The sequence below is a fragment of the Durio zibethinus genome, chromosome 11, assembly GCF_047325235.1.
Source record: "Durio zibethinus cultivar Kanyao isolate XHJ-2024 chromosome 11, ASM4732523v1, whole genome shotgun sequence".
Taxonomy (NCBI): Eukaryota; Viridiplantae; Streptophyta; class Magnoliopsida; order Malvales; family Malvaceae; genus Durio; species Durio zibethinus.
In genome coordinates this window covers 2533359-2550086 of record NC_143172.1, presented here as the reverse complement: position 1 = coordinate 2550086, position 16728 = coordinate 2533359, and the positions used below count along the sequence as shown (strand labels likewise).

General features: G+C 32.3%; 3 protein-coding genes across 4 annotated transcripts; 1 reads left to right on the top strand and 2 right to left on the bottom strand.

The window, feature by feature from the left end:
- Positions 1-1758: 1758 nt before the first annotated feature.
- LOC111289969 (putative lipid-binding protein AIR1) lies at positions 1759-2534 on the top strand. Its single transcript, XM_022881338.2, has one exon. The coding sequence runs from the start codon at positions 1846-1848 to the stop codon at positions 2242-2244; it is 399 nt and encodes a 132-aa protein (XP_022737073.2). The 5' UTR covers positions 1759-1845; the 3' UTR covers positions 2245-2534.
- A 3433-nt stretch (positions 2535-5967) lies between these two features.
- LOC111290054 (Bifunctional inhibitor/lipid-transfer protein/seed storage 2S albumin superfamily protein) lies at positions 5968-7353 on the bottom strand. Its single transcript, XM_022881454.2, has one exon. The coding sequence runs from the start codon at positions 6968-6970 to the stop codon at positions 6293-6295; it is 678 nt and encodes a 225-aa protein (XP_022737189.2). The 5' UTR covers positions 6971-7353; the 3' UTR covers positions 5968-6292.
- Positions 7354-12241: 4888 nt separating this feature from the next.
- On the bottom strand, positions 12242-14501 carry LOC111290608 (NADH dehydrogenase [ubiquinone] 1 beta subcomplex subunit 8, mitochondrial-like). Of its 2 annotated transcripts, XR_016346179.1 has the most exons (5): positions 14295-14489; positions 14107-14193; positions 13873-13968; positions 13498-13769; positions 12242-12619 (listed from the first exon to the last, which is right to left on the bottom strand). XR_016346179.1 is itself a non-coding variant. In XM_022881988.2 (4 exons), the coding sequence occupies exons 1-4, from the start codon at positions 14430-14432 to the stop codon at positions 12563-12565; spliced, it is 378 nt and encodes a 125-aa protein (XP_022737723.2). In that variant the 5' UTR covers positions 14433-14501; the 3' UTR covers positions 12242-12562. The 2 variants fall into 2 exon arrangements, 1 of the variants encoding a protein (XP_022737723.2); XM_022881988.2 differs by lacking the exon at positions 13498-13769 and having other exon boundaries at positions 14295-14501.
- Between the last annotated feature and the right edge of the window lie 2227 nt (positions 14502-16728).

Here is a 16728-nt window from a genome sequence, read left to right as displayed (position 1 = left end):
CTAAGCGGACACACAAAATTAATGGCATTTTATAACAGTCATACGCATACCTTTTTGTTGATTATCTATTGTCTTTGCAACCGATTGCTTTGGTCTTTTCATATACTGAACCAAATCTGTCAAGTGGAATAAAGCTAAAGAACTTTGTCCCTCATGTTTACCACAAGATGTCAAAAGCAGATAACTTCAAGTTTTTCAATGCATAAATATGGTGACAAAACTGTCGACCTCTGGCAATGGGTGAAGCTGTTTTTTGTTTTTCATTTTTGTTTTCCAGTGACTTTTAATTCATTGCTCAACACGCGTTCGTCGCTAGAAAATAAATTAACATTGTTTGGATCATACCTTAAGTTGGAAGATATAATGTTGACTTGATTAAGCATCAGTAGTTTCTGCAGTAGAAAGAAAATTATGGCTCCACTCAATGTGTGAATGGAAAGGAAAAAAAAAAAATCAGCCCATGACTATCGTCTTATAAATAAATGGTTTTTTTTTTCAGCTGAGGGCACAGTTTCAAATGAATCTCTGGTGGAGCCCATGGCAGGTTCTACCATTCTAGGCTCGCCCGTGACACTCCAATCTGTTCCAGCTAGAAAACTCCATTGACAACATGCCAAGATCGATAGAAGACTTTGCATCGGCATGCTAGAAAATATAGGAAATAAAAAAGGTTTGTTAGCAGTAATATCAATAATCTCAGAATATTATGGAGGAAAACTGAAGTATTAAACTATAACAGAATCAAAATGAAGCTTCTCTGGCTGCATTAAATGTTTCATGGTCATGCTGCAGAATCCAGACCGGATTTTCGAACAGAATCTGTAAGATCAAAGATGCTTTTTGTGGAAAAACCTTATGAGTTCCCTTAGATGAGCCAAGCTAGAGACCATTCCTTGATGTTGGATTGGGATCATTAGCTCATTACAGTCAGCAACTTCCTTTGGGATCTTGAAATTCAAGTTCAACGTAAATGATTTTCAATATATAAATATTCTTAGAAGAGAAGCAAAAACGAAAACAAAGATATATCTCTGATGACTGTTGGATTAACAGGCCATAACCGGGTACGATGACAGGGTACAGTATAGATTGGAATATAGCGCAATCAAAACAAAACAAAATAGTAGCCCAAAGAAGAAAATGAAGGTGTGACAAGCTAGCCTCAAGAGAGAATTATGTTGTTCTAAATCTGTATCCATTTTGTCTTCAGCACTTAGCGGTTGTATCTACCCTAGTTAATTTGGAAGAACTGTAAAATAAAAGAAAATGCAGTAAATACTATAAGCTGTCATTGTTGAGAAGACAAGGAAACAAACAACCTAGTGTTTTCTGTATTAAGTTTTATATCAGTTTTGTCAAAAAATTAACTAGATAATGCTATTAGGATGGATGATGTAGCACTGATTAACTGATTTCAGGGTCCCATCTTCTTTCATGATGAGAGGTAATTGGGATGCAAACGTCTTAATCTTGTTGATGCTTTGGATTGTTGCGTACTTAAGATCAAACACTGTTGCAAACCGTATAATTTATGCTAGACGGATCCACGAAATGATGCTTGGGGCAGTGGTAACGTGGCAATGTGCTAATCCCCACCTCACAATCATAAACATCCAAAGTTCACCAAAAATCTTCTGCATATGCCAGCTCAAATCGCAAAAATCAAATTGATTCATTGTATAATTTTATTAATTAAATTCTTTTAAACTAACCGAAGTGCCCTCTTGAAACACTATAAAACCCCCCTCCCTTCACTCCAAATTCTCCATCCTCACCTAGTACTACTCTCTCCTATTACTTTTACTTGCTGTAATTAAGCGAGAAGCTACTACGGTTTGAAGAGAGATGGGTTCAAAAAGATCAGCAACACTTGCCCTCTTTTTTTCACTCAACATTCTCTTCTTTTCTCTAGTCAGTGCTTGTGGTTCCTGCCCTTCCCCCAGGCCAAAACCAAATCCCACTCCCTCTCCAACTCCTGCTGGGGGAGGCAGATGCCCCAGAGATGCCCTTAAATTAGGTGTATGTGCTAATGTGCTTGGTTTGGTAAATGTCACCGTTGGTTCACCCCCCGTACAGCCCTGCTGCTCCCTCATCCAAGGCCTTGCTGATCTTGAGGCTGCTGTTTGCCTTTGTACAGCCATCAAAGCTAACATTTTGGGCATCAACCTTAATATCCCAATTTCCCTCAGCTTGCTTCTCAACGTCTGCTCAATGAATGCTCCCTCTGGCTTCCAATGTGCCTAATCACTTTTCTAAATTCTTTCTCATCTTCTTGGTGTTGTGTGATTTTGAAGTTCTAATTTCCACTATGCAGTGATTCAGTGTTTTAATTGGTAACTGTTTGTTTCCCTTGTTTTAGTGTTGTTTCCTTGTGGATTTATACTGAATAAGTGCGTGTAACACATTTCTTCAAGTGTTTTCTTTGGGTTTATGTATCTTTAAGGGAGATGAAATACTAGTATTATTCAGCTTGTTTATTTTAATAAACCAACCATTCTTCCATTTAGAGAGTGGAAGTATGTCTAATTTCTCGATATTGTCGTACTATAGCCTTTGGTCCCGTGACCTTCATGGCAAAGATCTTTGCATCTAGCCATCTAGGACACAATTATATGTCAAATCATTCTTTTTCTCTTGTTATTGTTTTGTTGCATCTAAAACGTAAGAGTTGAAATCACCTCCTCTTGTCTCCTCTGATCACTTCTCCATCTTTTACTACAATCCCTAACACAGTAGTGTTATTATTATCTCTAAAGCTTCTTATGGCCATGATTTCTGCATATACATGCCAAAAATAGCAACGAACTCTTTTGCCTCTGTACATCTATAAAATGAAATACATAATAAACAAATAAATGGGTTTATATGAATTTGTATGAAATCTAACATTAGAGAAAACAAGAATATTTCTGAAGCACTATGAAAAATATAATAAAGAAAAAGAAAGGAAACGTGGTCGCATATCAATGCTGATTTAGATATTTTTGTATACTGTTGATGACAATCAGCTGGGGAATGTAAGAGGGCCCAACAAGTGGAAATAAAGGTCGGATTACCACAAGATGTCCCTATCATTCTTACAATTTTCATGTCGTTTACTCCATGGAGTATTAGAGTAAAGTAGATTTCTAACAGTCAGACTTTTTTTAGATGAACACACAGACTTTTAATTAGCAACTAAGTTTCAGTCGTGGCCCATGCCGGATATTTTTTTAAGTCAATAGCAACTACACTGAAGCACAGTTGCGAGTCCGTGACTAAGAATTCGGTGAGAAAGTAGTACGCATTCTCACATGAAAAAAGGAAAAAAAAAAAAAAAAGAAAGAAAGAAAAAGAAAGCTCATTCCGTTTCACACTTCGCAGCACTCACCTGCCCAAAAAAGCAATGATTCCTTGGCCTTACTGACCGCAATATCCTGAGAATTCAATGTATTAATGATGGTAATCCTCTAAACGTGTTGAATACTTCTTTAATGCGCTCTTGTATGTATATATATTTTAAGTGATTATTTATTATTTATTTGCTTTTTTTTTTATAATTTTTGTGGGGGTAAAGTTTTTGTATAATGGAATGGAGTAGTTAAAGAAGAGTCAATCCCCTGTAGTATCACTGTTAATTTGATTGGTTTTAGATAAGGTTTGGTAACATTTTTTAAATTATTGTGGTGATTTAATTACTTTAGTGATATAAGATCACTAAGGTGATTTAATGTAATATTATAAATCACTGTATTTGATATTATATGAAAAAATAAATTATATAGTACAAAATATTTAAAATAATTTTATAAAAAAAGTAAAATATTTAATACTTATTAAATCAGCAATTTATAAAATAGTTAAATGTTATTTTATAAAAAACTATAAAATATAAATCAATTATGATAAAAATAATTTCTAAAAAAATTATTAACTAAATTCATTATTTTTTTCTAATTAATATAAAAAAAATTTTAGAATTAGTGATTCAAAAACTGATTTTTTAAAATTTTTAGTGACTAGTTTTTTGGGGATAATATTAACTATATTTTTGTGAGGGTAAATTAGTTAGAAAATAATATTAAAAAAATTTTTTATAATGATAAAATTTTCTCATCTTTAGATTGAAAATCAAATTACTTTCTAAGTCAATAATCTTATCACACGTAAGATCACTACATCAAACAAGGTGATGTAATTAATGAATGCAGATTATCGTGATTTTAAACAATTATCTCATATCAAAAACTCTCTTAAAATCATTTAACACAGTAATTAAACGTACATAAATTACAAATAATACAAAAATTACGAATAAAAATTGTTCAAAATAAACTTATAATTAAAAAACACGAAAGACAATTAGACTTCAATGGGAATTTTGCAATATCAAGTCGTGACTGTTGTCTGCCAAGAATGAGATCCCCAAACCAATGTCCAATATGATTACTGCTTTCAATTTCTTGCAAAAAGATTTCTAACCCCACGCAATGGGAGGTAAATATGCAGTAAACCTCCCCTTCTTACAAGTTACAACCATCAAATCATGATGATAAAAGAGGGATTCCATCTAATTAAGATCTTTAACACAGTTAGAAAATGATTATAAATTAATTAAGGGAAAGATTTAATAGTTTTGGTCTAGCTCTCCCACCTGCTAATTTTGTAACCTAACCAAGAATTATAAAGAAAGACCAGCTGAATTGGAATGGACCCTCTTTTGTACCAATTCAAACCCGTGAACCATTTTGTCTGTAATTACCTCAGATCATAACCATCATATGCCCAATAATTACAATTTTATACTTTCCCCGGCATGGGATGAACATGTATTTCGATTATAAATTGCAAACACAAAATTTTCTAAGAAAATCAAGGAATGGCTCCTATGTCATGTGATCGTGATTGGATCCACGAGATCGACCATGTTATAGATCTTGATTGTCGAGAGCTGCTCTCTCCGAGTCAACTTGCCTAATTTACTTAAGAATTTTTTTCTTTTTTTTTTTTTTATGAAATTATAAGTACAACTTTACAAGTAAATATGATAATTAAAATAAAATATCCATATAAAATATCAAAGCTTCGAATCAAATAAGCAAATCAACCAATTAACAAATTCAATATAAAGTTAACCAAACCCATATACTGTAAAACTTGAACATAAAACTTTAAGATTTTAGAATTTCTTTTTTGTTACTAAAACTTGAATATAAAACTTTAATATTTTAGAATTTCTTTTTTGTCACTAAACTAAGGCCTTTTTTTAAGATTTAGATCAAACTTTGATTCAATGGAAATCTGATTACTTAATGAGAAAGATACGAGCTATTTCGTCTTCTCTTGGAGGAAAATGACTTGGACAATGGAATTAGGAAGTTCTTTTTTGATAATGAATTGCTAGCTACCCTCACGATAATACTGGAATTGTAAGTATTTGAAAAACAAGGGAAAAGAAAACGGAAAGATGAAGGAAAAATGAAAGCGATATATCTACTTTATCGTCTCTTTAACTTCAATGAAGATTCTTCCCGAAATAGTTTCTCTGTCCCTAAATAATTGAAGAATGGTCGGTTTGAGACTTAATTTGGGGTGTGTATCCAGTTGCAATTATTTACATACTTAAATCCTTGAAATAAAAAAATGATTATATGAAATGAGTGCATGTAAGATTGTCCTAATTTTAATTAGGGTTAAGTATCCAAATTGAATTACAATATTATTAGTTAATTTTAGTTGAGTTAAATCATGATAACAAAATACAAGTGATCATATGTAAAAAAACCTCCATAAATGTAGAGTGTAGAACAGATGAAGATGAAAAATTTATTAATCTAATGATTAAATTATAAAGTAAAAAAATGATTAGTAATTTTAATTATTAAATTAACAATTTTTTTATTCTCACCAATTTTCTTTCTTTTTACCTAGCAAAGGCATAAAGCAAGCATTAAAACAGTCAGTAAATAAATATTGACTCATTTTGGCGAAAAAAAAAAATTAACTCACACTTTCAAATGCAACTCCCATATCCACTGGAAGTTCAAACCCCGATCGAAGAAAGCAAAACAAACTCTAATCAATTGAAAATACAACAATAGTCAAACCCTCGCTAGCAGAAAACGATCTTTATTCTGACCAGATATTGATGGAAAAGTACACTTTTTTTTTCCTGTTTTTATGCTTTTCTTTTGGTAGTTAAAGAAACAGTTAGCATGGGAGGCCGAGGTGGCAACCCTGCCTAGAAGCTGAGTTCTATCTATCTTGTACGTCCAGAGTAAGTGTCGTAGCCTTGTTATCAATGAATGTGCAGTTAAAGAGGAGGACAAAGGAAACCAGGAGGAGGGTTTTTTCCACAAGTTATTAAAGCTTGAAGAGCAAGGGGAATGAATATATTAAGGTTTAGAAGCTTAATCCTTATAGCAGTGCAAAGACAAACGGCTGCTTCAAGCTCTAGTAGACCTCCTAACACTGGGCAGCAAGCGTTCTCAACAGGGTTTCCTAACCCAATATGCACCAATCCTCCAAGCACATCCACGCAGAGTCCTAGCTTAAGTGCATTAACTGGGCAAGTTGGTTGAGTAGTTGGTGGAGCAGGAGAGCTACCCCCTCCTCCACCTCCTCCACCAGAAGGTGGGCCTCCACTGTAAGGTGGGTAAGGAGCAGAAGGTGTTGGGATTGTAACAGGAGGGTTGGTAGTGGGAGGTGATATCACGGGAGGGTTTGTTATTGGTGGCGTAATGATGATTGGTGGGACAATAACTGGTGGCATTGGTGGCTTTTTTGATGGTGGCTCTACCTTTGGGGAGCCTCCACGTCGTGGTGGGTGCTTGGTGCTAGGCGGGTTCGGGCGGGGAACTTTAGGGTGAGTTGGGCCGTGGTACGGCGGAGGATGTGGCTGCGTACAGGGAACACAAGCATAAATTGGTGGCAAAGATACTAACATGAAAATCAAAAAGATGAAAAACATGGCTGTAAACTTCGAACCCATTACGTAGGGTTCCAAGATTATTCTCCTTGAGCTTTGATAGGGTTGGATCAAAGAAAATATATAGAGCTGAATTTATGTGTTACCCGTGACTGTGGCTAAGGCCTGGGAGTATCAAAGCACCCTAGTCCTCTACAAATGTATGTGAACAAATGAAAATGTGGAGGATTCCAAATAAATTGAAGATTTTGGAGTGGTGTAGGTTGATTGCAAACTTCAATGTCCTGTTCGTGACTGTTGCGCCAAGTTTCAATCCGTGAATTATGTTTGATTTCTGTGCAAGTTCAGTTTCACAGATTTCTATGGCGTACTCTCTGTTTGTTTCGTATTCTTTCTTGACAATTAATTATTACATAATTATGCATATATTTTTTTATTTCTCCTCATTCCTCAACAAGTAACAACAATTTTGCATGATTTGTCGAACCAAATTTTTTCCAACGAACCATGAGGCTCATTCATAATGTATCCTCTATTATTTCTGCTGTGCCTTTGTAAGATCAGTTGATGGTAGCCTGAGTCATGTAACAGAGCAGAACAGATCATAGTGCTGGCTAGGGTTTGCACTTTTCAGGGATGTGGTACGTTGTGTATTATTTTTCTGTTCCTTTCACCAAGTACGACGCATGCGTGGTTTCTGTCCTATTTTCAATTCTTTTTATTATGAGTACGTAGACATTCAATTTACTTTGAAATCTAAATCAATTGTATCTGATTTAATTTTAAGGTCGTAAAATTTTAAATCAACCGGATTCAAATTTAATCAAAGTTTAATTATCAAAATTATGTTTTTATTTTATTTTTTTATATATTTTTTATTTATCTTTTGTTTTTTATTTTATTATTTATTTTATCTTATTTATTATTTATCTTTAATTGTATTTATTTAAACTTTTTACATTTATCTTATTTTTTTAGATTTATAATAATTGAAAAAATTGAATGGCTATAAATCAAAGAGGAGTGATTGATAATATTGTAATTTTATCATTATTAAATTTGAAGTTAAACTTTGAAAGATAAATTTTATTTTTTTCATGATAATCTTAATTTTTTTTAGTTGGAATCAATCTGAAAATCTTCTTATTGTGCCATATAAATAAATTTTTAAATCATAAAATAAAAGGCACACCAATTAGAGAGCAATTGAAAAGAAAAATAGAGAAAAACATGAGAGCAAAAGTTTGACAACAATTGGATGTTTTGATTCGGGTAAAAATTTTATTTTATGAGTAGCTTTGAGTTTAATTCAAGGAAGATGGTGGGTCAAATAGATTTAAAAGACTAAGTTCGCAATGGAAGAATTTTCTACAAAATTTTTAGAATTTTCTAAAAATCGATTGAATTTTTAGACTAAGTTCATATTTTTTAACAAAATTTTGATGTAATTATACAAATTTCGAAGGCCAATCCCATAATTTATTGACTAACCCAAAATCTAATCGACGATCCATGAACTGTTTGATGACGTTAAAGATTTAGACCATCAATCTAAAAAAGAAAAAAAAAGGTAAGAGCATCTAGTAGAAAGAGAGAAGACAAAGGGGTTTTGAAGAAAAAATATATATTTAGGGCTTTAGCATTATATATTGGCATGAAAAGGCATCGTTTTTTTTGTTAAACAAATTTTAGGATCCGCATGTTGTCTTGTGGTTTGGATCTGACCCCTGCTACTCGAATTGCAACCCGTTCCAGCAACCCATGCCTAAATTGAGTCAAGCCGCTTTTTAAGCTTTTCCAGCCAGTTTCATGTCTGCAGCTGAGCTCTGCTCCAGTCACCAAGTTAAGCTGTGGTGTTTTGGTATTTTTTTTCTTTATTTTATTTATTTATTTATTATGAGTTTTGTTTATTTAATTTTTATTATTTATTTGTGATATTTTCATTTGATTTTTTTAGGAAAATTGCTAGGGAAGTTAATTTTAAATTATAATAAATATGAAATAAAATTTTAATAAGATATTGAGAATAAATAATAATTATACAATGATGAAATTTTAAAAATTACAAATAGTTAATTTCTAAAAAATTTTTAGGTAAGAAATTTGTTTTCTAAATTTGATCAAAATGGAGGAAAAATTTAGATAAAGTTTCAATAACAATAATTAATATTTATTTTTAAATTTAAATAAATAAATAAATTTAATAAAAATTTTAATAAAATTATTGAAAATGAATTAAGAATTATTCCAATGATTTCTAAAAATTTAAAATAGTAAATTTTTTAAAGAAATCTCTAGGTGAGTATTTCTCTAAATTTAACCAAAATTATGAAATAATTTAAATGAAATTTTAATAAAAATAATTGTACTCCTTTTCCAAATGAAAAATTAAAAATATAACTTAAAAAAAAATTGTGTGAAAAATATATGATGATTATCCAAAGATGAAATCTTTAAAAAAATCACAAATTATTGAATTTCCATTAGATTTCTAAGTAAAAAGTTTATTATAAATGATTATTTTTTTTTTTTACAACGAAAAGACCAGGCCCAGAGGCACAATGGAGGTCGTGGCACAGGACTATAACCTAGAGTGGGTGTGCAAATATTGAAATGAGCTTAGAGAGCTTAGGCCAAGGGATTTGGTTTTGTAACTTTCAGATAGACTCAAGGGCAGGCATGGGAAGAATTGAACCAAGCGCGAGCCCAAAAAGGGGCCTCGCATAGGCACTACTGAAGAAGGAGTCCAAGCTGGTTCAACCTCCTTTTATGATAGAGTTAATGTAAAATTAGAACTCTCCAGATTGTAATCCTTTGTAATATCTTGTATATGTTGGACTTTTTGTGAGTCATAGGATAGGAACTATCTCAGCTAATGATTTAAGGAGGCTTTGCCCCACCCTTCTTGTACACCTCTGCAACTTGAGTAATAAAAAAATAAATGAATTTTTTGAATACTTTTGAAGTGATAAAATATTTTTAAAAATTTTATCCAATAAAAATCTATTAGAACCAAAATGATTGTTAAGATAATTTAAAATTGAATGATATAATCATAGATGGATGTTGTGAGAGTGTTATAATCCATACGTAACTGAACTTTTATTATTATAAAATACAAACTAGAAAATATTCTTTTAAAAACTCTTAATTAACCTTATGACATATTTAATAAGATATCTTGCCAACTACACCTATAAAAAAAGATTTGTGGTAACTCATTAAATTTATGTCTAATTATAGGCCTACAGATTTATACGTCATGATTAAATATATAATGTACAAAACTTCAAGGCAATTAATTTTCAACTCTTGATGAAGATCAATGATATTTGCTTAAAGTTTTGGAGTACTTAATCTCTTGAATTTAAAACAATAATTAACGAAAATTCGAGGCTTTTATCTTATATAAAAAAAGGAATTATTTTGATTCAATCTTTTCTTGCCTATTCAAATTCTAGATTTGACATCAACTAAACTAATCACACAATATTCACATGTTGTTTTATCTCTTTTGTTCGATTTAGGATATAATAACCAATTCCACAAATCTTTGTAATTCCAAAAAATAATTTATTTATCTTATTATTAATCAAGGATTTCGTATATAGCTAAAATGACCCTCACAAATTACGATTACTAATTTGTTAAGAATTAATCAAATTGAAGTTATAGCGTCATCATTTACTGGAATCGATCTACAGCCATGGCTCACCCAAAAGACTCCCGTGGGATCATATAATAATTAACTATATGCAAAAGGAAATTTGCATTTTATATCATTCAACAATTTATATATAGATTATAATTTTTAAAAATATAAATGATAAACCCCTTAATGTTAATTTGATCCAGTCCAATCTCTCTAAAATATAATGATAAAATCATAAAATTAAATATATTGTATTCTATTATTTTAAAAAAATTGAATAATATTTATTTCATAATTGAACCTCTTTATATACAAGTGTTTGTGTGTATCCATTTTTATGTGTATCCATGAATATAATTGGATAATCATTATAGTACATTTGAATTTTTCCGAGTCATATATATTGCATTTTATTATATGAAAAAATAGATATTTAATTTTTGACACCTTTTAACTTTTTATTCAATGGTCAATATAGAAAAATGAAAAAATTTTACATGGAAATGTATATAGAATGATATACAAAGGAGATGATGAAAAGCATGCATTGAAGTAAGTTGAGGAAGGCGAGCAGTTACAAAAAATGTTAATAGGAGATGAGGAAAGTTGTTATCTGGACTGTGGTTGTTGAATGTGAACTGAATCTTGGAATGTCGTGTTATTATTGCTGGTGTTTTATTGAAATGAGTTGGGGAATATTTTTGAGTAATTAAATTGTAAATGTGTATGCTTTAGAACAATGATTTATCAGGATGAGATAATGTGACCAGATCAGACATGATACAAGCCTGGTAGTACATGTAAATGTGCGGCCAGGCTGTTTGTGTGTTTGACCCTGTTTTGATTGACACTTCTCAGCTTTATACGGCTAAAAGTGTAAAGCTGGAGGCTATTTGGTTGAGTTGAAATAAGTTGTTTCGGTTTTGTAAGATTCAAATGCTTTAGTGTTGGAATGATCTTTTTGAAAGGGACTTTAGTTTGTAACAGTGCTCTTTAGTCACATGGCAGTTCATTGATTTTTTTAGTTCACCGGTTCGGTTTTATTCAGTGTTGAATCATTGGAAAGGCGAAATATTTTGGACAGCTATCTCAAGAAATTGATCTTAAGATTTTCAGGCGGATGTTAGACGAGCTTGGTGGAGAACGTTGATAAGTTTTGTTATGCTTAAGATATTCAAGTTCAAATGTGTGGAGATTTGGTGGCAAGGGGGGAATGGTTAGTGCATGTTATAGTATGATTTTAGGAAGCTCTGCTTTTCTTCCAACAGAACTATGCTATGGTTCTTTGCTCTTGCTAGCTCTATATCATTTGGAATATCAATAAAATTTATTTTGGCTGAGAAAAAAATATTCACCTATGTGTAGTTTTTCCAAGTAATTGACCTCACCCACATTCACTTTGGAATATCATACAGCCCTTTTCCAATCTCTAATATCAAAAGAAAAAAAATTAATTAACCTGTATTGCTTAGAGCACTTGTGGTAATAATTTAAACTTTAAAGCATATTAATTTCTTTCAATCTATGACAAAGGTTAGAATTTCTTTCATATTAATTAGTATTTCATATTTAAAGGTTAGAATATGAGGGTCTCTTTTTTTCATACCAAAATATGAGCTTGAAATCTTTACTAGTTAGCGTTTGCCTTAAAAGTTAAAACATAGTAACTCTACAATCATACATTAAGCAAATACAGATATCAGGATGATCTTCATAAATATCATAATCTGTATAGTAACACTATAATCATACATCATATTCTGATTACCCCCCAAAAATTGGCACCAAACCAAGGGAAAAAAAAGTGGCAATGAATCTTATAATAAGACTCTCAATGAGTTCTAAACCAAACACATTGGGTTATTTGTTCAAAATTTTTGTTTCAGCAACAACCCACATAATCCATTATTTAACTGCTTTTGAGTTCCAAAAGTAAACAAAGAAACACAAGTTGGCACATGCGAAACAGCAATAACTGTATGGTTGCTCCTACAAGGATCTACCTATGGCTCTCCACCAAGCTCCACCCGCAGGTTGTCATATGGATATACTTTTGGTGTCTGGTTAACAGTAGGGAAAAGATATCAATCAGCATAAGAGGTATCAAACAATGCATACCAGCAAGTAGCGTAACTTTAAGTATGACAAACTAAATTCTTGCAAGCAACAATAATTTTAAACCAAATTCATGAAATATAGATCAAACATAATTCTCTCCAGCTTCTTTGTTGGCTACTAATGACTCACTACATAAAATGTTGATTGATGCATTAGTGAAAAAAGAAATTAAATGCCATACAAAATAAAAAGGAAAGGAATCTTCCAAAGCAGAGATCACTAAACGAATGGAGGACTAAGACTGCTACCATGCTAGTAGGTACAAACATTATTGTTTAAATTTCTCACTGTCATCTTTCAAGGACAGCATTTGGAGTATTAGGAAAACAAAATATTAGGAAAAAAAAAGAAAAGAGAAAACATGATATCTAACTGCACAAGCAAGCAGTGGTTTCCCATGTTTTATCAGATGGATCAGAGTAATGTAATGCTGAACATCTCTCCAGAAAGCTCGTATTCAACTGTTTTATCCTCATTGTCCTTAGAACCCTTAGCACATCTACATATAGAAATTATCAAACAATCCATTTCAGATACCCATGCAGGTAACATGGTAGCACCTTTGCATCCTCTAACACACAGATGGAAGCTATCCTGCAAGGGCTTCTTGCAAACCCCGAAACACATTGTCAACTTTGCTAACTTAATATGAGATGAATATAAAACTCCAGCAGGCGGAACAATGAGGCAGACAGCCACCCTAGCTTCCAAGGCCAGGGCTCGTATCAACAATTCAACATATTAAACAGGGAAATGACATTTCTGATTACATTCCCAATATTAGTCGGAAGCAAGGAAAATCCAAAGATGTGGGCCTTACACAGTAAGCCCGTGCAAAGTTCTTTCTCTCAACTCTAAACGAATGTTGAAAAAAGGCTAGAGTCCTCTACAAAGAAATATCTTCCATTCTGAAGTGGGTAGTTAACATGATTCAGATAACAGATCCCTTATTCTATGATCATCACTCACTTGACATGATGTTCAATTTTTCTAAGCAGACAACAGAGTGACACCATGATACCATTGGATTCGATCAGTATCCCACATTCCTACTCTTTCCCAATTTGACACATATCAAAAACACCGCGAAAACTACAAAATAATATCACATGAAGAAATTCAAGAACTATAAAGAAAACCAAACTGAACTAAGCCAGCCAAAATCAAATAATCAAGTCTGAGTTTTTGAACTTACGAATGGAATGGTAGACGCTTTATCATTCCACCAAGCTAATAATCCCAACGATGCAAAGAAGCTCAAACCTCCACACATCCAAGCCAATGCCTCATACTATTCCCAGAAAACGAAACCAATAAAATAAATTGAAACATAAGAATAAAAAGGGAGAAAAAATCAATTTCTTTAAATAATCCAAAATCCCACAACAATAATTACAAAATGGACCTTAAAAATCGACAAATTTCTTACCTTTCCGACAGTATCAGCGATTCGATCAATACAAGGCTCTGGAAATGCGGTTCCATTGTCCCAAATTAGCTCGTCATTTACAGGAAGCTGAAGCGTCAAAAACAAGTATAAGTTTTAAGGTTTGAGGTTGATTGTTTCAACGATTAAAGAGGAATAAATCTGAAAAATAATAAAGTGATTAAGCTTACGGGTTTGTCGGGCACGATGTTTTTGCCCACAGGGAGACCCATGCCAGATCGAAGGAGAAGAGAGGAGGCGACGGAGCGTGAAACGATGCCGTTTCCGCCCATGATCCGCGAAGCTACATTGCTCAATCTTCCTGCCATTTTTCCTTTTTTTTTTTTTTTTTTTTCTTTTTCTTCCGTCGCTTTCTCAAGAACCAAACAGTGGTTTTCTATTTGCTGAATTAACATGTAGCACTGGAGTGCTAATACCACCCAAACCTATGGGCCATGGCCCATCACGTGTGATTGATAAATGAAAGCCATAAAAAAATGAAACTGTTTCGTAGCCCATCAATATAATATTATTTATCATTATATTTGTAAGTATTTAATTTTTTATTTTACAGCAAGAATTCGACCCTTTTATATATATATATATATATATATATATATATATCCATTCTTTTTTTTTTTTTAATTTCTCAAATTTCATTCAACTCTTTTCATAAAAAATATTTTCCAAAACCAATGGAAATAGGAAACTAGCTAGTTCCCTTTTTGTTTTTCAATCAATTTATAATGTAAATAGGTTGTAGCAAGTACGTAGAATCAGTGTATATCCTATTAAATTAATTTTTCCATCAACCAAATGATCTTAAATATAATTGGGAGCGAATTATGGATATTTGTGAGGTTTGGAAAGGCCATACTCCTTATGTAAATCAAGATTTATGAATCTATATATTGAATATATATATATATATAGTCTTCTTAATGCATTTCAGTTAATTTTGAACTGATCTGTTTTAATGCAAATGAAACGCTGGTTAAATTTGAACTATGTTGAATATTGATCCAAGTTTCCCAATCACAATTGCATTTAAATTTACGAACTGTTGGATGATGAAGATGTCATGGAAGAAATTGAGAGGGAATGGAGTAAAATGGAGTTTGAAGGAAGAGCTGGGTTATGTTTGATTAAGAAATTCTGTAATTTGAAGATATTATCTGTTTGTACCCTCTGTTTATACCGGCAGTGTTTTAATCAAATCCATCTTGACTTGGCAAAAAACAAAATTGCTTTCAAACCCAAGGGGAAATGTATAGCCTTAATTAAGAGTTAAGGAATTTGAATGATAAGACTGTCGTAATATGAAAATGTATTACCATTTTTTTTAATAATTTTATTCATGCAACTTAAGATAATTATTACATACCTAGCTATATCTTAACCAAAAATGAAAAAAGAAAAAAAAAAAAACTATGGCAATAAGGAAAATTTGTCTCTTCCATTATCGATTATGGTTAATGAATCTAATTGCAATTGTTATTAATTGTGATAAGTTCTTCACACAACAAATAACAATCTGTCCCATATTATTGCAATAAAATGTTAAAGTGTATCATTTTACAAGTAATATTTAGTTGATTCAACATACCTTATACATAATTAAGATGCATCTTTCTCAAGTTTCAAAGCATTATTATTATTGTAGGTTTGGTATCCTAATAAATATTATCCCAAAAAGAAAGGAAGTGACATTAAAAGGAACTAAAGAAGGCATGCAAAGGTATCAGAAGAAGCGTACAATTGCAGTAATTATTTTCATTTTGTTGCGAAGATGAAAACCTTTCATCGACAACGTTGACAAGGAAGGTGATAGCCTTCCGTGCATAAAAGGAGATTATTAAAGCAAGACAACAACAAAGACGTACACCATTGCTCGTGAAAATGAGCTTTATTAATTATTGTAGTCGTTTCATTAACAGTTGCAGGGTGTATGAGCAATTCCACAACCATCGAGCAGTAGCCCCAGTTGTAACGGAAGCGTCGACGTCGACAATGCCCAAGATATTGGCCTTGGCGATAGTGCCTAATAAATTTGCAATGAGGTTGCAGCATGGGCATCCTGGGTAAAGAATGCCCAGAGGTCCCAACACGTTGACGCAAACATTCACGTCATAACTTGAGCATTGGCTAATTTGAATGCTAGCGTTAGCCATTGAAAAAAGAGAGCAGGTTGAGGGAGAGAAGAATGGCAATTGTTGCTCAAGCCTTTGAAGCCATTTCTTAGTTAATTAGCTGAAGTTATTTTTGAAATGTATTGAACTTTGTTTTCAGAGAAAATTAAAGCTGAGTGATGAAAATGTTTGAGTGCAAAGAGGCTTTTTATGGTTGGGAGATAGGGAACTGTTTGGGTTTGGAAAACAAGCGAACGTGGTTCAAATGGGCAATTTGCAGTTCAACTGGGGATTATACATACAGAACTCAACATTCGTTATTCGATTGGATCCTAAATTTTTTTATAGTTTTGATGTAATGATAGTCGTCGATTCTTCAGCTCTTCGTTTGTTTCTATAACTTTCCTAGGTTTTTGCTTCAATAACAATTTGAATTATTGCAAATCCAAGGCATAAATTTAGGACGAGAATTGCATCTGCCTTAGTAACGCAGCTT